A 22,262-nucleotide genomic window follows, 5' to 3' on the forward strand; every position below is an offset into this window, starting at 1 on the left:
CGGTAAGTGTATTTTTTAAGTGGAAAGAGGAAATTATAGAGCAGTGATTAAAGGGGACGCAAGGTGAACGTGGATGCAAAGTGAAAGTGGGAGTAGTTTGAATTTAGGGTGATGTAATCAAATTTAATGTAGTCATTGACTAATAATATGTGAAAGGGCATGTTCTGAAAGGGGACATTTTCTAAAAATTATGGAGCATATTTAAGAAAAGTGGTGCTGCACACACTTGCACCCTTTACCGTCCCCCTACCGCCACCATGTGTGCGCTGTATTTAAAATTTATGTACTCTGCAGGAGTAGCACCAAAGTTTTGCTGCTACTCCTGCAGAGTACATTGGGGCCCATAATAAATAATGGTTTGTCCCCTTCTTACGTCTGCTTTGAGCAGGTGTTAAAAGTGCTAAAAAAATGGAGTAAAGAAATCTGTTTGATTTTCTTGCGTCATTTTTTCAGCCCCCTTAACGGGGAACGCCCCTTCTGCATGCATTATGTTTGGGGCAGGCATAACGTGGCATAAGGGTTTACAAAGTGGCACAATGCACGCATTGCGCCATTTTGTAAATATGGCACGCGTATTTTGGTCACCTAACGAAACATTGACACTAATGTGTCAGTAGATGGATTTAGGGGCTCTTAAATATGCTGCTATATTTTTCATAACCACATACTATCCTAACACTTTTAGCAAATGTATTTTTGTACCCAAATGCCAGATTGTCCTTTTCAACAAGTATCCACATTTACTACTGTTGCTTTCTATTAAGTTATTTATTGTACAGAGCAACAAAATGTACATTCTTACCGAGCACAGTGGAATGTACGCCTATCTGTTAGAGATATGGATGAAATAAAAGGTTTAAAAAATTAAGGTGTTAATGGTGTAATGTGAGTTATGTCATATATGCGGTTTCACAAAAAAAGAGTTTCCTTTACTTACTTCACTTGTCTATGGCTGCTGTACGATGATCACCTATAACAGCATTGTATTTAAGGATGCTGGTAACTATGTACAAGGCATTAAACTACAATTGAATAATTTGTTATGAAAGTTTGTACAATATTTATTGGCTTCCTGGAATGGACTTTATTGCATATTCTAGCGATTACAGGAAATAGTGAAGGAGGTCACTCCTCCTCACTGAATTCAAACTATTCGAATAATAATTAGCATCAAGAATGAAAGTAATGAATCTTAGAGTGTCTGGTGAATATTGTCTGCTTTACAAGATATAATATATTATTCTGTTCTTTTATTTCAGCTATGGAGAAGCATTCATCAAATCTAATCCCTCTCTGTGAAGTATCTTCAGGAAAACGTGACACAGTGTGCATTTTCGGAACGGGGGATTTTGGGAGATCTCTGGCATTTAAAATGCTGCAGTGTGGTTATGCTGTTGTCTTTGGGAGTCGAGACCCCCAGGCATCCGGCCTGCTTCCCAAAGGAGCCGAGGTGCTGACCCACAGAGAAGCTGCCAAAAGGTCACCTATTGTCTTCCTCGCTGTTCACAGAGAACATTATTCATTTCTAAATGATTTAACAGACGTCCTGGTAGAAAGGGTTCTCGTAGACGTGAGCAACAACCTCAAATTGAACCAGTACCCAGAATCCAATGCGGAATATCTTGCTCAATTGGTGCCAGGTGCTAAGGTTGTAAAAGCATTTAATACAGTCTCAGCATGGGCTTTGCAATCGGGCACTTTGGATGCAAGTAAGCAGGTAATGTATTTCTTATGGTTTATATTGGTAAAATATAGATCTAACTCTGACCTACGTTTAAAATGCTTGACTCAGTGAGAGTTATATCCTAAACTCAGCTTCATCATGAATAGATTATAAATCTAATTTAGGTTCAGCTTTTGTTCCATTTTAGATATCGTGTCAAGGGTATGTAATGCACCTTTTTTGACATTTCGTGTACTTGTCATTACATTTGTGCATTTTCTTTCTGCTGGGACCAGAAATCCCAGCAACACTCAAATAATGCCAACAGGTTTTGAATTTATAAATAGTTATTTTGGTTTAATACAAATCATGTTAATTAATAACATTCAAAACCAGTTACTCTCTGAGACAGTAGTAGAACTACTACATTTTAAAGAACTGTTGTCCAAAAATGTTTCTCTCCAGACGTTTTAACTGCTGTTCACACTAAAATATATGATTTTTAAAGATGCTCTTTTTGCACCCTTGCATTGACACATCAGAAACTCTTAAAACTAACAATCTCTGTAAAGAATGTAGCTTCAGCTTTAGGACACTATAATTGAAGATAACACTTTCAAATGTTGGTTGTTAGACAGGGGGATAAAATTGAATTTGTACTCAGCCCTGAATTAGGATTTAGACACAAACTACAAGGATTCCTGATCCCCAAGAGGTACCATCCCATGTCCTGGACCCTTGGCTACTATCAGTGAGAGAGCCTCCTAAAAGAAAAAGTGAAAACCCTGAAGTTTGGGCTTCTCGCAACCCTGTATGGGCCTGTTCACATCAAAACTCTGCAGCCTGTAACAACTACCAGTAAAAACTCAATTAAGGCCATCTCTTCACACTAACAGCAACCATCCATGATGACCAGCAAATATGTTTGTTATCATTTCACTCTTTTTATTTTAATTGATGTTGGTGAACTTTCTTATGAGCTTTGTTGGAATTTACATTTACTTGCATACCCTCTCCCGAACAAAAGAGATTCATTTTGATGCTAGGTTCTCTACCTTTGATTGAGACAAAAGGGGATATTCCTGTAATGGGATTAGGCGGTGTGTGGTAAGACGATATCCAATCACGCAGAGATTTTTCTACCTCTAGACCAAAGGTCTTCAAACTTGATGCCGGGACCCCCTCTCAAAATGTTTTTGGTGTAAGGACCCCCTTCTGACAAAAATTTCTAGAACCCGGTGATCCTCATCATCGACAATCATATACATCCCCAATTCCCACAGCAAATAATTTTTACGGTGAAGAAACAATATTTAAAAGTGTTTAGCAAACCAACGGTGTGTGTGTGGAAGCATGGTCAAAGGTGTGGCTAAAAACAATGGTCCTAAATTATTAGGAATTGGCATAGGGCAGTGCCACAAGTCTTCTTGCTACACTGCCCTACGTCAATATAAAAGGGCAGGAATGGACTGTATTTATGAAATACAGTGCATTCCTGTCCTTTCCCCCTGCGCTGGTGCACCAATTGCTGCCTAGCACCAACGAAGGCGGAATAGTTATTGTGCAGGAAGGGGTGCCTTCGTGCACAAAAATAATCCAGAGAGGCATTTTCGTCTTTCTATATGTGCGTCAGATAGCAACACACATGGAAAGAGGAAAAAACAAGGAGAAATGTTTTTTTTTCCCCATTACACCTTCTCTGGGGAGGCGTACGGTTTTGGTGCTTTTCCAGTTTGCGTGATTTTGTAAATCTAGGGCAGCGTCACAATCCATGGGTGTTGCGTGGGAACATCCACCACAACGTCCATGGAATGCCTCCTTGACGCAAAGTAAGGCAACGCAGAGGCTTGGGCTGCTTTCCCTTACTCGATATCTATGAGGTCATTCAAAGCTATTCAAAGTGGCTTTGTGTCGCCTCATAGATATGATTGAGAGGCTTGTGCCGCCGGAGTGTCAAATTAGTGATGCTCTGATGGTGCAAGCCTCTTATAAATAAGCCTCAAAATATTCTGTAAGCTTTTTTTAAGTCTTTCACCATCAGGTAGCTGTGTATAAAATAACAATGAGCTTAAATAAAAAATAAATAAAAGAAAGTTGTTACTAATTGGGAGATGCACTATAGTGCATTATGAAACCTCTATTAGTTAGTGCACTGCAGACGTCTGTGTGTAACCCGAAAGCAACTGAATTAAATCTTTGTTGATGCAGTGCAGAATAGTGACTTGTGTATTGTTAGTGCCACAGGGTCATAACCTGTGACAGAAAGCACTGTGAATATGTAAGGCATTATTTTATTTTTGCATTACACACAGTATAGGATAAGACACTCCAAAAAGGTTTAAAATAAAAAGGGTGCTTCCAAAATGTAGATTTAAGTAATACCTGAGCATAAAGAATGTCATATTTAATAGCTGTCCCTTCAGCATCTACAGGTGAATTAAGCTCTATGTAAATAAGATTACAATTAAAATCACACAGTTGTTAACTCTGCACTACCGCACATAAAAATAAATGTTTGTCACAATAAAGCTTTGAGTGACTCAATCATTTAAAGCCAGGAACTTGCTCCAAAGCATTCTTTACATTTGTAGAGCAACTAGCACACATTTGCATTTCATTCAGAAAGCAGGTGCCCTGGCATAAAAGCATTTTTAGCTGTCTGTGTGGCTTTGTTTCACACCAGAGGAGACTCAGTAAATCAAAGTTCAGCTGAGGCATTTTAATGATGGGAGGAAGTGAGGCTGGGGGAATGCAACCCTCTGCCCATGTCTCCATGGCCCCCCTGGGGGTCGCGACCCCCAGATTAAAGACCTCTGCTCTAGACCATTCAAAGTAGATAACTATGTGTGTTCTTCAATCACATGATTCACCCGTTCCACAAACCATCAGCTTGGGTCATTACATGGCTGTTCTCCCATGTTTGATAGTAAAAGATTGCATAAAATCCTTAATTTCCATGGATGTAAACTTTACACCAGTATCTGTAATTAATGTGGATGGTATTCCTTCAGTATAAAAGGCATCTTTCAGGAATTCAATGAGGTTGGCAGTAGGGGTACTATATAATAATTTTGTAATTATCCAATATGAGTAATAATCTATTAAAACAAACATAATTTTTTACGCGCTCCAATTCCCTCTATGGGCCCTATTATGTCTATTGCCAACTTCTTCCAGTGCTCAGATGGTATTTCAATAGTAGACAATGGTGTTTTGTGTGTGAGTTTGCTCTTGTTGCTTTTAGCATATCTAATACATTTATTAACTTTCTGTTCACAGTGGTGTCCATCCTGGGAAACCAAAATGTTTTTCTTAATTTATTTTTTGTTATACTCCTACCTTAGTCCATCATGTGCCAGGTCAACAATTTTCTCTTTCAATTCTTCAGGTGGAACAATTTTATTGTTACAGAATATTTTCCCACTTTGGATATTGGATTTGTGTCCAACTTCCCAATGTATAATTGCTCATGCACTCACTCCATTCATCTTGAGACAAGGATGGTATGGTTATTGCAAAAATAGGACTGTCTAGTTGTTTCTCTTGGACTTCCTGAATTACATGGACTCTTGAAAGGAAGTCTGCAATTTTGTTTTCCTTTCTCGGTACACATTATACTTTGAAGCAGTAGTTTTCTAATCCTTATATCCATTTTGCAATACATGGTGTACTGTGTTCAGCTCCTTTGATGGAAAACATGTACGTAGATGTTTGTGATCTGTGTGTATATTAAAATTCACACACAACAAATATAATTTTAAATATTTCACAGCCCAATAACAAGCCATGGCTTCTCTTTCAATTACAGAATAACTACTTTCTGCCTGGGATAAACATCTTGAAGCAAAATGGATAATTTTGTACCATCTTTACTATTCTGTTATAGTGTTGCTCCCAAACCCTTATTACTGGCATCTGTCATAAGAATGGTTTTCAAATTGGGATTAAAGGGGTTTAAGGTAGGAGAATGGATTATTGCTTCTTTTATTTTTTAGATTGTCTTTGTGCTTCACTTCTCAGACACATTCTTTATTTTTTTAATAGTTCATGTAAATCATCACTTTTTTCAGAGAGGATTTTTTACATATTTATACATGTATTGAATTAAACCCATAAAGGATTTTAATTCATCTTTGTTTTTGGGGTATGGAGCTTCTTTTACTGCTTGGATTAAGTCAGTTTTAGACCTGAAACCTTCTTTTGAAATTGTGAGACTCAAACAGATCCAACGTGTATTTGGCATTTACTTCTCTTCAACATGAGACCTGCTTCCATCAATCTTTTAAATAACTTAAGTAAAGTTTGGGCACCGCTGCAAGCCCGAAAGGCATCCATGTAAACTTGTATGCTCCCACACAGGTTATGAGAGCTGTTAGGTGCCTGGACTCAGGGTTTAGATCTATTTGGTGGTTTGCCATCGATAAATATATAACACTGAAATATTTTGCCTCTCCCACAGTACTTAGCATATCATATTTGCAAGGAATGGGTGTCTTTCAACCCAAATATTCTCTTTTAAGCTGTACAGGTCTACACACACCCTGATTCCTTCACTGTTAGCTTTGGACACAATTACTACAGCAGCTAACCACTCTGAGGATTCTATTGGCTGAATAATCCCCAATTCATATAATTTATTTAATTCCTTTTCTATAGGCTCCTTGAGTGAGTTGATAACAGTACGTGGTCTGTGTACTATGGGTATAGCTCCAGCTTTCAATTTAATTTTATGTTGGCAGTCATGTAGCAGTCCTAAATTATCTGTAAATAAATCAGGAAATTCACTACAAATGTCTTTGTTACCTATGGTATGATCCATGAGGAGTTCTTGTTCTTTTTTTGGGGGGATCTAAGATTATTCATAGCTAATTCTGATGCTGCTATCCTAAGAGATTAAATCCATGTTCTTCTAAAAATAATTTTCCAATTGTGAATCTATTTTTAAAAGTTACATACATTTGTAACATTCATACTGGATTACCATCTAAATAAACATTGCACTTTGGATATCTCACTATAGATTTATTTTCCTTATCATTCACTTGGAATACATATTTTCTTTCTTCAGGTTCAATATTTTTAATACATTTTATTTGATTATTTTCTCCTTCTCCGCACACCCTTGTAAAATGCCCTCTCTATTACACTTCCTGCAAGCAGAGTTTTTAGCTTGGCATTGTGGATTACTTGCTAAATAGTTGCTACTACCACAACAAAAACATTTCAACTTATTGTCTTCCTTGATCATTTTCTGATCTCACTTCTTGAATACTAGCAACCAATTGAGTAGGTGTTTTTGTTTATTTTATGCAATTTGCTGTTTGTTCTATAGATTGTGCAATTTCCATAGCTTCTATTAAAAATGAATTTTTAGCCAGTAGCTTCTCTTGTATGCAAGTGTTATTAGTGCATCTTACTAATTGGTCTCTTATTAATAAATCTGTTTCGTTTCAAAATCACACAAGCGTGTTAAGATTCTCAATGCTGTAATGTAATTAGTGACACTTTCTTGTTTCCCTTGAACTCTATTAAAAGATTTGTACCGTTCTAAGGCAAAATTTACTTTGTCTCCAAAATGCGCTTCAAGTTTACAAAATGTTATCTTATAAGCATCCATTTCTTCCATATCACCTTCTCCAACATCCTCTGGTAATGTCTCATAAATTTTACATCCATATGCACCTAAATTATGTGGTAGTATGTGTTGTTTGCGCACTGCGCTAAATCTTTCTCCCCCAGTCACTATAAGATATGATTCAAATAGTTTTACCCAGTCCTTCCAATGTATATCAGATTCCCAGACTCATTTAAAAAAGAGAGCTGTTGATTCATGCTCCTAGCAGCTATATTGTTAAACATTACAGCTGCTTTTTGTGAATCAAGTGAATGTCTTGACTAGTCAACTATGTTATATTTTCATTGTACTTCACACTTTCCAACATATACTCAACCCTTGTAAGTGTTCAGAAACAAAACATACCTTGTATATGTTTTTGCATATCATCTACATTTCTAAAAGAATCACATTAAATATTGTGTACATACTATGCCGGTCCACGGAAGATCACTGCAAATCTTAATACAAATAATGCCTTTTTAAAGGTACATCTTGAAGAAACACATTCCACTTAATTATAACTGAGTTTTAGCTTAAATTATAAAAGACTCTTGTTAATTATAGTGTAATCCTTATGGCTTTCAAAACTGTACCTGGAGATTTCTGTAAAATGGCATCAGAAAAACATAACCATGGAAGCATCTGGTGTGTCTGTCACCGCAACGTCTGGAAATGTAATCAAATATTGATAACACACTGACAATACTTGTAAATAGGTGTGTGCATCACCTAAAAGTTGAGTCTCCAATAACACACTGGATTAGAAAACGTGTGTGTGTGTCACCGAGGAGCTGTTTTTAACTTATGATGACACGCTGTTCAGAATTTGCATTGGTGTGTCTGTCACTGTAAAACTAGTAATTAGTAATGGAAGATATCGTTCTGTTTGAACCTTTTCTGCAACCTTTCTGCACAACATCACCTGCAAGACACATTGAATTTCAGCTTCACTAAGGTTTCAGTGTGATGCTCAAGTTGCTGTGTGAAGCTTCGGAGTATCTGCCCGGAAGAGTGGCTGTAGGGATGCTGGCACACAGAAGAATGCAGAAAGCAATCTCCACTCACTCAGAAGAGCAGCCTCAGAGCTGCTGGTCCACAAAAGAATATGAGATGTCACGTTGCCATAGGGTTGCAGGCACACTGGGACTGCAAGTACAATTTCCACCTGCTCAGAAGATTGCCCACAGAGTTACTGGTCCACAGAAGAATACAGGATGTCAGCTCTGCTCAAAATATGCAGTACTGACACCTCCTCCTGGTGATCTGACCATGCAGACATAGGGTCCCATAAACAGAGAGATATAAAGATGGAAGGAGGTTAGTCACAACTTTACTAAACAGTCAACTAACGTTTTTTCTCTCCTTGAATTAAATGCTGTAGAGACAATTTTTTACTGATGATGCGTGCCTTGAAGTAATAAAGAGAAGCAGAGAGGGGGATGACAGATGCTGCACCTTAACACAGCCCAAACTCATAACCAGTATTATAATTATAAATAAGGACGAAAACAAGATGTAGAAAAGGTAGCATCTTCTTTATTCTGTCACCAGCTCTTCTCACACACAAACTGAACTCAAAACCTCAACATTCAAATCAAACTCCATATAGAATATACTATTCGAGAAAGAAGAGGGGAGTCAGAATGTTCCAATCAAGATTAGGGATAAGGATGTACAGCTTACATTATTGATATAACAAAAAGTAAAATTAAAACAAGTCCTTATTGAAATTAAACGTCACTTGTATTACACTGTTATTGCCTAACCACGTACTACCAAATTTACATCATTAATTCAATGTGAGAATTAAAACTCCAGTGTGTTATAATTTCTTCCCATTTGACTTCAGTGAATACTTGATTGTGACTGAACTGCCTATTTAGAGGAAACAATTGTTCGCTGAATGTTTTGTGTGGGAACTCCAAAACACCCCCCACACCTCCTTTCACTTTCTCTTGACTCTACGTGATATTCATCTGTCATAGCTCAAAATGGGAAAACCCCTATTACTTCAATCCTGCAAAGGAATGGAATCCTCACAGTCCATCGGTTCACTCAGGCCCACCTCTCAGTCTGAAGCCCTCACTGAAGCAGGGACTGTAATACAATTTATGGTTTGGTTAGATTAAGCTTTAGAGATGCCCTGGGAAGAACTCTAAATGTAATGTTTAACCAGGGGTTACCTGTATGCAGGCATCCCCAGCATCTTTGGCATCAAAATTGCACTACCTGGCTTCCACTCCTTCTCTCCTCGGCTCCTAACTCCGACTCTCTGTAATTCAGTTGAGCAACAATCTCCTTCACCTCAGCATCAACTCCAATATTCTATATACAAAGATACAGGCAGCAGCAGTTCTTTAGAACATCGGATATAAGGCAAGGGGTACAAATCCTTGAGTAGGGGCTCAATGAAAAGCGGAATAAAGGGGTATACAAAATAAGGTCAGAATGGAGATGGTGAATACTTAATTCTGAGGTCCTGTTAGAGGAGAACCGAAGGAGAGTGACCTAGCCCTGTTATAGCCTGGCAGAAGGGCCTACTGAAAATGGGCTGCGCAGCATGCACATGTCATGCTTGCCCCAGGCTGCCTGAGCATCGGAGAGTGGATTACGATGTTGGAACCCTGTGTCCAACTCAAAATGGCTGCTTGTGAAGAGAAGAGGGATCCGAAGATGCCAATGTCTAATTGCAACCTCTAATGAAGGAAGAGTTGAGAGAGATAGCTGGGCAGAATAATTATATTTTCCAACCACAGGTCAAACAGATCCTAGGACTTAATTGATTTCCCTTTAACTGCTACAGCTTTTGAATGGGTGAAGTGCTAGACTTTCTTGCCCTACTAAGAATAGATAATATTTTTTCTAGTAATTCACAGGAAATCGGGCATATTATGGCATAACATAACATCTACTCACCTTGACAATCAATATTGTCAAGGTAAGTAGACGTGAAGTTAAGAATTGTAATTCTAATCTTACCTATGTATACGTATGTATACTAACCTTGACTGTTCCATATTTTAATCTTGATAGTCTTAGAAAAAACTGTAACTACTAATGGCACAGGTTAGTTTGTGCTTTTCACCTATCACTGTTTTTTTTTTAACCAAAAACAGGTCCATGAGAGAAACGTACTTCTGGCATAATGTAAATGCTTGTTAAATAGAACTAATTTTGCAAAGAAAGGGCTACCTAGTAACAGAAGTTGTCATCAATGATTTCAGATAGCTTCATCACTTTGCAGAAGCATGTTATAGAGAATTCAGTGTAAAGTGCATCTGTTTCTAGAGCAGCTTTGATTAAGCACCAGATTGAAGTATGTGTCAGTCAGTCAGTCAGAGATACTTTTTTTTGGTGATCCAACAACCATCAAAGTACAATATACAAAACTCTGTTCAATTAAATATATCACTGTAAAATCCTATATAGTCCTAAAAATCCTAAGAAAGGCAAATCCTCAATAAAATCAATAAAACCTAGAAATAAATGCAATATGAAGCATGTGTCAGTCATTAGCAGGTGTCAAGTTTATTGCCACAATCAACAACATAGATGAAAACAAACATTAATTTGTTTCTAAATAGCTCCATTTAACCACTAGGTACAGAAGAGAATTCATTTTTACAGACCACCTTCACAACGAACTACTAAAAAAAACATAGAGATGAAGGTTGCCTGGCTCTCAAATTGAATACACTATAAAAGTAACAGTCCAATATTCACCCAAACGGATACATTACATTCTAATCTATTTCTAATCCTCATAACTGTATTCAGTAACATTAACCTATTATACTTTGGTAAATAACACTCTTATAAAAGTTGCTTATTTGCCTGACAAAACGTCAGGACAGTACTATAGTAGTAGGGACTGCATTGAGGGCAAAAGTATTTCCCAAAATTGCCCAATAAACAGGAGCATATTGAGTTACAACAATATTAAAGCTGGGAGTATTCTAAACGGAATGCATTAGCTCAGTTAAGTAGTACCCTTAAAGGAGAGTGTATGAAAAGGAGTCCAATGTAAGGTTTATGGTGTAAGTGGTAAATTTAAAAGATATACACTGAAACCTATTGTAGAGTAGATACTCTTGACAAAAAAGCCAGTAGGTTTGCTGTATCTTTAAGAAAGTCTATGTTCACACCTCAATTCTTTGTGAAAAAGTGTCATCAAGCAAATAAGTGTTCATTATCGAGCTGCATTGTATCTTTGTGATAGGTGAAAAAATATAAACAGCACCCACTTGCAAAAAAATCAGCGATTAAAATGTTATTGTCTTACAAAGTATACACATCAAAGAACACACATTGGGTCTCAAATATAGCTATATGTGGTAACTGTAGTCCAGAAAAGGACTCCTTGATGCCCTATTGCCAAAACCTAACAGGAACACAAATGGAACAAGGTAGTTATCCTCAAAAAGACATGGCTTGTTGGACAGCTCATTTAAGTGACTGTTGGACTTTTTGCCTTACGCAGGGTCATCCCCAGTCTTTTTGCCTCCTTCCTCCTGGTTTTTTCTGACCTCTCACTGTTGGCTCTAGGACTCTGAGCACTTTATCACTGCTGACCGGTGCTAAAGTGCAGGTGCTCTCCCATCTAAAGTTGGTATGATTGGCTTATACCTAATTGGCATATTTAATTTACCTATAAGTCCCTTGTACAGTGGTATCTGTATACCCAGGGCCTGTAAATTAAATACTACTAGTGGGCCTGCAGCGCTGCTTGCGCCACCCACTGAAGTAGACTTTCAAACCTGTCTCAGGCCTGCTAGCGCAGGGCCTGTGTGCACAGTTTTCTGCCACAGGGACCTGGCATCTAAATTTACTTGCCAGGCCCAGAACTCCCCTTTTACTACATGTAAGTCACCCCTAAGGTACGCCGTAGCTAGCCCTATGGACAGGGTGCCATGTATGTAGAAAGGCAGGACATGTGCCATATTGCATGGCCTGTCCTAGTAGTGACAAACAGCCTAACTTGGTGTCTCACTGCTGTGAGTGCTGCCTTCTCATAGGATTGCATTAGAAATGCACTGCCTTATGTGTAAGGGGGATTGTCTGATTTATGAGGGGTAGCGTAGGCGTGTTTGGTATGGTTGTGATGGTGATAATAAATGCTGCTTACTGGTGTGGGTGTATTTTTTATTACTATCCCAGAAATGCCACTTCTAGAAAGTGCGCATTTATCTGTGCTTATGACTCCGGTGCTTTGCAGCTTGACTCCAATCCACGTCTGGGCAGAGTGGCAGTTGGGGCTTTGTGCATACTTTTCAGACAGCCTGTACACAGGGAGGGTGGAGGTGTCACAGAGGTGCATTTGCATACTGAATTGTCTTCCTGGGCTGAGAGAAGGGAGAGGCGGGCACACCTGCATTTGTAAAGACTGTGCCCTGGCCTCACACAATAAGGTTGTTAACCCCCAACTGATGTTTGGAGCCTGTGCTGAAAGGAGTGAGGGGGCACTCCCAGAACCAGTTGTAACTGGCTGGAACCTCCTCTCCCTACCATTGTAAAACACTGTAAGAACTGACTATAAGTACAGGGGAATTTTCCCCACAATTTGGAGACTCTTGGAATCATTTTGGAACTGGGCACCAAAGGCTGAAAGGACTCACCACGAACCGCCATGGACTGCTGCTGCTGTGCTGACCTGTGACCTGCCTGGTCACTGTGAAGGACTTGCCACTTGCTGCCTTTCCCTTGTGCTGGCCTGTAGCTGGGCCCTCCACCTGAGGACCTTGTCTTAAGATTCTGCTCCCCAGGGGCAGGGTGCTGTGGCCCCTGACCCCTGCATCCATTTCTTCACGAGGGGTGCTTTTCCGTGGTTGCGGCTGCCATAGCGCTGATTGCAGCACGCTTATGGAGCCTTGGGAGCTTGTAGGCTCCTTGCTGCATTGTGCCTCTTTAAATAAGATCACTGCAGCAGCCCGGGAAGCTGGAAGAACACTTGCGCACCGCATCGGGTGCAGGCGAGTGTCTGCTCGGGCCCCAGGAGGGGTCTGATCTTCTTGTGGATTCACGGCAGGACCAGGGGAAGGCGCGGGGAGTGGCCCCTTCCCCCTGGCCTCTGCTTTAGGAGCAGGATGCTCCTTTTCTGTTGTTAGGTAAAATGGCCATTATTGTGCCCCCCCTGAGCTTGGTGGAAAGGCCAGTGGAGGCCCGGGGGGGCCCCCAGAGGTCACTGGTCCTGAGAGGGGCCTGTCATTAAACTGGAAGGGGTGCGTGGTGCCCCCCTCCTGCCCTAAATTGTTTTTGCTGGCTTTGGCCCCCCTCGTCAGGGGGTTTTAGGTTTTGGGGTGGGGTTGGGGGGGTGGGGCGTTTTTGGTTTTGGGGAGTGGGTGGGGGGTCAGGGGGTTTTAGGTTTTGGGGTGGGGTTGGGGGGGTGGGGCGTTTTTGGTTTTGGGGAGTGGGTGGGGGTCAGGGGGTTTTAGGTTTTAGGGTGGGGTTGGGGGGTAGGGCGTTTTTGGTTTTGGGGAGTGGGTGGGGGGTCAGGGAGTTTTAGGTTTTGGGGTGGGGTTGTGGGGGTGGGGTAAGGGATGTAGGGTGAATGGTGCCTATTGCTAATGATTTTATCAGGAATGCCTTTACAACGAAATATCGTTGTTAAGGCATTCGTGGTAAAATCATTAGTAGTAGCAACGAGGTCGGTGTTCCGACCTCGTTGTTAAGGCAGTAGTTGTTTTTTAATTTGTTGTTTCGTCCTACAATCACTCCCTTGTCCTGGCTAGAGTGGGTAAGTTCTGCCTGGCTGAGGTGCATACCCTAGCCAACCAGAAACCCCATTTCTAACAGTGACAGAAAACAATGGAAATCTTGTGAAAGAGGGCTGAGCCAAAGCCCATTCACTTTCTGTACATCCTATCGTACATTTTCGAAACATTGATTATGTTAAATAAGGTTTTGCAGATACCTACTGGTCTAAAAACAGTATAGCACTGTAGGATGGTGGCACTCCTTATACTTAGGGCCTCATTTTGAGTTTGGCGGACAGAAAGACCCATCTGCCGAACTTTCGATGGGGAGGTTGCCACCCATCAGCCCAGTGGGAGAGTGGCGTCAGCATTGTTGCTGGCTCGTTATCGAGCTGACATCAATGCTGCCACCCACAGAGGCCACCTGCATCCTCATAATGCACACTTGCTGCAGACCAGACAGAGTGCTTTGCAAGGGTACTAGGCAGAGGGACCCCTGCACTGCCCATGGGCATGGGCAGTGCGGGGGCCACCCTGTGGCCCCACACCTGTTCTCTGTCAGCCTTTTCGTGGCAGTGAAACTGCCATGAAAAGGCTGGTGGAGAACCAGGTCATAATCAGCAGGGTGACCTGCATCCGCCGTCATCCATTGTGATCACCGATCCTGGTGGAGACGGCAGAGCCTGGTGAACTGGCCATCAGGGTCGTAATGTGGTAGTCAGACCACCACACCAGCGGAGGTCCTGACCGCCACCTTAAGTCTGGCAGTCTAGTGACTGCCAGACTCATAATTAGTGTTAATGGTGTTACTGGTTGAGGAGGGTGAAACCCTACTTGACCAGCAGTGACAATTCTTGTCAGGGTGAGACACAAGTAAACCCTAAATTATCCTGTGTTCAACATCTGATAGCTTCTCCCACTTCAAAGATGGTGCCTGATATAAATATTGGACCTCAGACTCCAACTCTTCTGGACCTGTGGAGACTCTGCCAGGAAGAAAGACTACTGTGCTGCTGAAAGGACTGCCACTCTGTTGGAATGCTGCCCTGCTGGACTATTGACTTGCTGGATTTCTGTCCTTCTGCACTGCTGCCGTCCTGCCTCAGTTAGAGGGATTGGATCTGCACTGGAACCCAGGACTACCAGAGTGACTCCAAGGGCTAGTCTGCTTTCTTCCTGTTCATAGCCACAGGGACATAACAGGCTCTCTACCACCTGAACCAGCACCCTGATCCAGCTGGAATACGCCACTGACCCGCAAGTGCTGCCCCTGAGGTCCTGGATGATTAGTGTTGCCTCAGTGGAGCTGAATTGAAGTTTTTGGGCTCTTCACAAATGCAGACAGGACCGTTGGTGTCAAAACCTTGTTGCTCGCACTGCCCTCCAGCACGAGGTTCAGACAATCTGACCCTTCGCACTGCAGCATGGACTGCTCACGGGGAATGTTAGACCTGACATGCCTTAGGGTGGTCACCCCTAACTTTTTGCCTGCCTCCCTCCACTTTTTGGACTCTATTTTTGCTGGCTCTTAGACTCTCTGCACTTTACCACTGCTAACCACTACTAAAGTGCATATGCTCTCTCCCTTTAAACATGGTAACTTTGGATCATACCCAATTGGACTATTTAATATACTTATAAGTCCCTAGTAATGTGCACTGTATGTGCCTAGGGCCGGTAGATTAAATGCTACTAGTGGGCCTGCAGCACTGGTTGTGCCACCCACTCAAGTAGCCCCTTTACCTTGTCGCAGGCCTGCCATTGCAAGGCCTGTGTGTGCAGTTTCTCTGCCACATCGACTTGGCATTTAAAAGTACTTGCCAAGCCTCAAGCTCCCCTTTTTCTACACATAAGTCACCTCGAATGTGTGCCCTAGGTAACCCCTAGAGCAGGGTGCTGTGTGGGAAAAAGGCAGGACATTTACCTGTATATTTTACATGTCCTGGTAGTGTAAAATTCCTAAATTTGTTTCTACACTACTGTGAGGCCTGCTCTCTTCATAGGCTAACATTGGGGCTGCCCGCACACATTGTTGAAGTGGCAGCTTCTGATCTGAAGGGAGTAGGAAGGTCTTTAGTATGGCCAGAATGGTAATACAAAATCCTGCTGACTGGTGAAGTTGGATTTAATATTACTATTTTAGAAATGCCACATAGATGACCCTCAGTAATGCACCCCTGCTTCTAGAGCCTCCCTCCATTGCGACAGGACTCTTTGCGCTGGACCGAGAGGGTAATTTTTCAGCGGGACTGAACTGGTACCTGTATTTGACCCGTGATCTATCATGGTCAGCCATAACTTGTGACTTTGTTCCAATCTCACAAGACCGGATAGCCGCAAGTGGTGATTTTGACATTTTGGCGCTATTTTCACTTAAATCTTTAAAATTGCCTTTCTCTGGTTCTACTAATTGGATTTTTGTTGTTTTGGTCTTGATTTGTTTATTAAAGTTTGCTCCATTTTTCTAAATTGGTGTGGGGTTTTTCATGTGCTATTTTTCACTTTATTACTGTTTGAGGTGCTACATAAATGCTTTGCAGGGTGGCTTTAAGTTGTCTGACTCCTCTGAGCCAAGCTACTAGAGGGTTGAGCGCAGGTTAATTTGGGGTTTGCTTGTGCCTCACCCTCACAAGGTTTGTGGTTGCTGCTTGAGTAGGGCTTCTACTCTCAACCAATAACCCCATTTCTCACACATAGGCATTAAAGGGAAAGGCCTAGAGACTGTGTAGTTGATTATTTGTACAAAAGTGCAAATATCGAGCTTTAGTCCAAGGTCAGGATCGTTTTGCGGCAGTGGAAATGTCTGTTTGTATTGCAGATAAAATGTGAACATTACATTTCCCTTCTGTAAACAGCTTTGACCACCTCAAAAAGAGATGGACAAAACAACAGAAAGTTCTCTTTAGCACCATAATGCATGTTTTAAGGGTGTATTTTACTCCATGTATTTGAACAACGATCAATGCAAAAATAAATGTTCATATTTTGTTTCAATTGGCAATGAAACAAATACAAACAATATGTTAACACTGAATGTTGATGCTGCATAACAGCACTGACCACCACACAAAGAAATGAAGCGAATTAGCAAGCGTTGGTCACATATTATAAACTTCATTTTATGAGAGCAACAAGGGGAAAGTTTATGGAATCTCAGAGGCTTGGGTCAGTCCTGTAAGTGGACATCTTAAAATTAGGCCCAGTTGAAGTGTACATTACACCGGTGTAATTTGCGTAATTTTGGGAAATTCACATTATGCGATTAATGCAAAATTACCGAAATAATGGCATTATAGCATATCACATAATTTTACAGTAAGCTTCCGGGAATAGCACAAAGGTCCAGAATTCAAGCTAATGTTGCTCGCGCCACTTGTGCTTTTCGCGATATGTTTCTACTGTGGAATATTCCTCGGGACATACATACAGTGACACTCTTTTTTGGTGTAAAAGGTCATTTATTTTAGGACAGGGTTTAAAACACAACCATCATTTAACATTTAACTGTATATCATCCTTTTAAACCAGACCTTAACTTTTACAACATCCTTTTGCCTTCCTTCTCTCCTCAGATAGCTCCCTTCAATTCTCCTACTGTATACGCTCCCCTATTCCTCCCCTGCCTTCCTTGCTTTAAGCCTACCCTCCCCCGCTCTGATCCTTCACCTCCTTGTTTTTCCCCCTGGAAGGGTGGACAAGCTCGCATCTGGCTGTCCACCCTCCCCCATCTCCTGCCACCCAGCGAAACCCATGAGGCGTTTTGCTGCCCCACCGCAAGGAAAAACAAACCTTTTTCCGTTTCAAAACGTGTCCTAGTATATTTTCTCTTTTTCCCCCTTTTTAAATTTTTTTTTATTCTCTAATCCACAAATTTACTCCCCATACACTTTCTAACATAAACCTTAGCTCAGTTAGGTAGTACGCATTTCCTATCTGCGACAAATGAACCCCGTCATCTCGAAACATAACCTTCTCCTGCTCCTTTATGTCCCCGTGTCTTAACACCTTGATCCCATGGGTCCAGCAAAAGACTCTCATGGCTCTGTTCAGCTTTTTTCGAGCCTGCTCAATGGCTCTGTGATTGAGTGCCCCTCTCCATGCCCTTCTTGGCACGAATTCCGTCCATACCAGGCATGTCCCGCATAGTTTTTGTTTCAACAGTTCCAAATCTCTCTGCATGAGTTGTATCAAAGTGAGCCCCGATAGCTTCACTAAATCATTTTCCCCAAGATGAATCAATAAAAGGTCTGGGCATCCCCACTGCGGCAAACTACCCGTGATAAATCGGAGCAGGCTCCCCCACCTCATACCACTCTTGCCCCACCAACGCACTTCATGGTGTCTGCTGGGCAGTCCCAATGATCTGCCGTAAATTTGCTTCTCCGCAAATTTTGCTGCCCAATGCACGAACGAATGGCCGACCAACCATGTCGTCATCTTGTCCGACTGCGGCCCAGCCACGCATCCTGCAAAGAAAAAACATTGTAAAAACTGTATTGGTGGGCTAAAACCTCCCCCACCAACTTTGTTCTCATCAGGACCTAACATACCGCTCGCAGCACCTAGACTTCCATCTCCCTATGGACCTGATCTTCGCCCAGTCCCATCCGAAATGTGCTGCCGCAGTCGCTGCCCCAATCCTGAATGAATGTGTTCCATAATCCCCTGCGCGCCGCCCTATCCTTCCAAGTGCCATTCTCATAACTTGCAACAGCTGATAACTAGTCAGCTTTTTCCCTGATGCATGCATAAAAACCCCTGAGTCGCCTGCCCCCTGCCACCTGGCCTTAAAACTGACCCATTCTGTTACCGGACAAGCCACTTCAACACCCCCTTTTTCCAGCCATATCCACTTGCCCTTGCCCAGCTGATCCGTTTTTGACTGCCTGAGCCATATCCCCAACCTGTCCCTATACATGCACACCTCCTTCCTCATTACCCCAATTTCTTTCCCCAACCCCAGCAGCTCGGACACTCGAAAAGCTCCAAAGAACATCCACAACATACACAAACGGAATAAACACACCTCGTACTCATCTGTACAACAAACTGGTAACACCTGTACAATCTCCAACAATATTTCAAACGTAATGGGTTCTCTTGCTGGTTTATCCCCACTGGCCCTAAACCTGCTCCAGCCCTTCAACATTTTACCCAGTAAATCACTGTTCGCTGGGTCATACCCGAAAAAGAGTTTCCCGTAGAAAGAAACACCTGCCAGTTTTCCCCCAATTGTAGCTGGAGATAAACCCTCCCTAATCAGAAAAAGCACGAAACGTCTGGTCCGCGCTTCAAGCGTTCGCAAGCCTGGCACCCAAAAGTTGCCCCCAAAAGGCTCAAAAGATTGAAACTCCAACTATGCAAGTCTGTAATTTCGTCTCATAGATACCGCTAATGACATCTCCACCAGCCCCGTGATCATCATGCCCCCCATTCCCAAATGTCTGCCGGGACCACAGTCTTGTTCCGTTCCGCTCCAGGTGCCAATTTGCGAAAACGCCACCACTGTGAATGAGATAGGGAATCTGCAATCTCGTTGTGAACCCCCGGTATATGCGCAGCTTTGAAAATAACATTCAAGGATAAATATAAAAGCATGAACTGCTGCAACAAGCGCAAAACTCTAAGATCCCTTGCTCTCTGCCTTTTGACCAAATCTACCACCGTCATGTTGTCTACCTGAAAGATCACTGTCCTGTTGGCTAACTCCTGTCCCCATACTGCCAGTGCCACTAATAAGGGAAAAAACTCCAGAAACGCGATGCTTCTCCCCTGTTGCAACCAAGGAGCCGGCCATGTTTCCGCACACCACCTCCCATCCCAGTATAAACCAAAACCCGACGCTCCCGCCGCATCAGAAAAAATTTGGATCTGCCAAACAGTGTCCGCCTCACCAAAAGACATTGGTACCCCATTGAAATTTTTCAAAAAGATCTCCCATATTCTAATGTCCTCTCGTAATGTCAAGGAAACTCGTATCCTATGGTGTGGAAGTACAGCACCTGACATGGACAAACCCAGCCGCCTACAGAAAGTCCGGCCTCCTCTTACTACCCTACACGCGAAATTGAGATAACCTAAAAGCTTCTGAGCCGTCCGCAAATCTATTTTACGCAAAGTGCGCACCTCTGCTAAGAAATCCAGTATCTCCCCCACTTTTGCCGCTGGCAATCTGGCGACCAATTCTCTTGCATCCAGCTCGATACCCAAAAAGGTCAAGATCGTCATTGGCACTTCTTTTTTTTTTTCCCGGAGACATGGGTACTCCTGCTTGTTGTGCTAACCTCTGAAACGTGTTCAGCGCCCTCCCACACGCCCCGGATGCAGCTGTTCCTACAAATAAGAAGTTGTCCAGTTGCCCAACACGGCCCAAGCGCAGCTCAAAAACGTGGCCCAAATGCGGCCCACAACGTGGCCCAAAAACGCTGCCCAAACGCGGCCCCAACGCGGTCCCACACGTCTGGCCGGGATCGCTTTAATTATGGCGAAAATTGCAGCCCCCCCCGCCGTCCTGGTTGCGCTGCCCCCCGGGTCCAAAAGATGCCGGTTGGTCAAGAGGCAATGCTCCCCACCTGCCCCCAAGCGGCCCTGCCTACACTCTCCTTACCTCTGGCCCTGGCAAACTCCACAAAGCTCCGCTCAACACTTTCCCTACCTAACTAGTCGGCGCGGAGAAAGAGGCCGACCCCACCCTCCACCCCTCTTTTAAACCTTTAACTAAATCCCTCCCCTACTTACCTGTCCTCCAATAGGGCGCCTCCGCGCCACTTCCTCCCGTCCCAAACGTACCCGCGGAGAGACTAGACCGAGTCTCTCTCTCCGCGGGCCCCTCCATTCACACGAAAAATGCTAGAATTAATTTTGCACCATAATATAGCACTCAGTAATGAATTTGCATACACCTAATTTTGAAAATTTTCCAAAACCTTCATGTAATTACACCAAAGCAAATTACGAGTATTTTGCACACCACTACTTGAAACGCTAGCAAAAGTGTAATATTTGAAATGCTCTGTCTGCATCTTTTTTAAGATTATTATGTAAGTGCTTTAAAATACCCCTACGAATGCTTTCTTTCAGGAGGCATTTGATGGGAAGAGTAAAGCTGTAATATGTGCAGAATATTAGAAGTTATGCTGAAACTAAATTCTACAAATCACAAGGTTTCTCAAAGAACTAAGGACCATATGTACGAACACATTTTCCCATAGACACAGAATGGGCAAAACTGCTTGCTACATCTGGCCCTAAGTCCACATATCTTTGGCTTATCACTCGCAAAAGAGAGAAATATATTTTGAACAAGTTGTTACATTACCTTTGAAAGAACATGCACGCTTTACGACTTTCAGCATTTATTGGATGAAAAGTTTGGAAGACAGCAGGACATTTTTATGACACAATTAGTGCATGAAGCCTTCGATCACTCGGAGTCACGGTTATTCTTTCTTATTCCTCGTTAAAGCCGTAAAGGGAAACCAGTCATTAAAATGAAACAATAGGAACAGACAAATGAAATGTAACGCATATAAAAGGGAATCCCTTCAAGACTACTTTCAGAAATATTTTAGTCTGGGTTTGTCTTGAAATTTCTCGTTTATGGTTGTTGTTTTTATAATTGTATCACTTGTTTTCTATCGTTTTCTGACTGTTCACAATTTTCGTGCAGCAAGTGGTCACGCTTTGGCACATAGAGGCAAATTCCACCCTTAACTTCAAGATTTGAAATTAGTTGCACACATAGCAAACATTGACAAGGCCAAAATGGTCTCTTGCATTTTTGAGTCCTGAGAAAAGCATTACAAAAGTCTACTGCAGTGTAAAAATAAAACAAAAATAATTAATATTTATGTACCATGCATCTGTGACAAAAATAATATAGGCCCAGATTTACCAAAGAGTAATGCAATGCAGCGCAGCAGCAAAAGTTTCTATGTGGCATTGAGTGAAAGGGAATGAGCAAAACATTGCCATATCTACTAAAATGTGGCACTGTTTTCCTCTCTCCCTGAGCTGTCGCACTTTTGGCTGCCATGTGTCAATGCACACACCTTTGTACCACAATGCAAGGGTGTATGTGTGCATTCTGTAAGGAACAGTTTTTGTACTTGGAAGGGATCCTTCCAATGCAAAAAACTATCCTTTAAAACTTTTCCAGCAAAATGCAGCACACCTACAAAGCAGGAAGAATATGGAGAAATAAATTTATTTTTCCTTGTTGTACCTGCCTTGAGGAGGCATAGGAGCTATGCACGAATCCCTGCCTACAATTGCATCAAACTCATGGGTG

General features: G+C 42.1%; 1 protein-coding gene across 1 annotated transcript in view; it reads left to right on the forward strand.

Moving 5' to 3' along the window:
• Window positions 1-22,262, forward strand: part of LOC138261987 (metalloreductase STEAP4-like) — a 230,968-nt gene that overhangs the window by 159,450 nt on the left and 49,256 nt on the right. Inside the window, exon 2 of the mRNA XM_069211599.1 lies at window positions 1,260-1,717. Within this exon, the coding sequence (XP_069067700.1) occupies window positions 1,262-1,717 (456 nt within the window). The 5' untranslated portion in view covers window positions 1,260-1,261. The remainder of the gene's footprint in view (window positions 1-1,259; window positions 1,718-22,262) is intronic.

Source organism: Pleurodeles waltl, chromosome 10 (assembly GCF_031143425.1).
Source record: "Pleurodeles waltl isolate 20211129_DDA chromosome 10, aPleWal1.hap1.20221129, whole genome shotgun sequence".
Lineage (NCBI taxonomy): Eukaryota > Metazoa > Chordata > Amphibia > Caudata > Salamandridae > Pleurodeles > Pleurodeles waltl.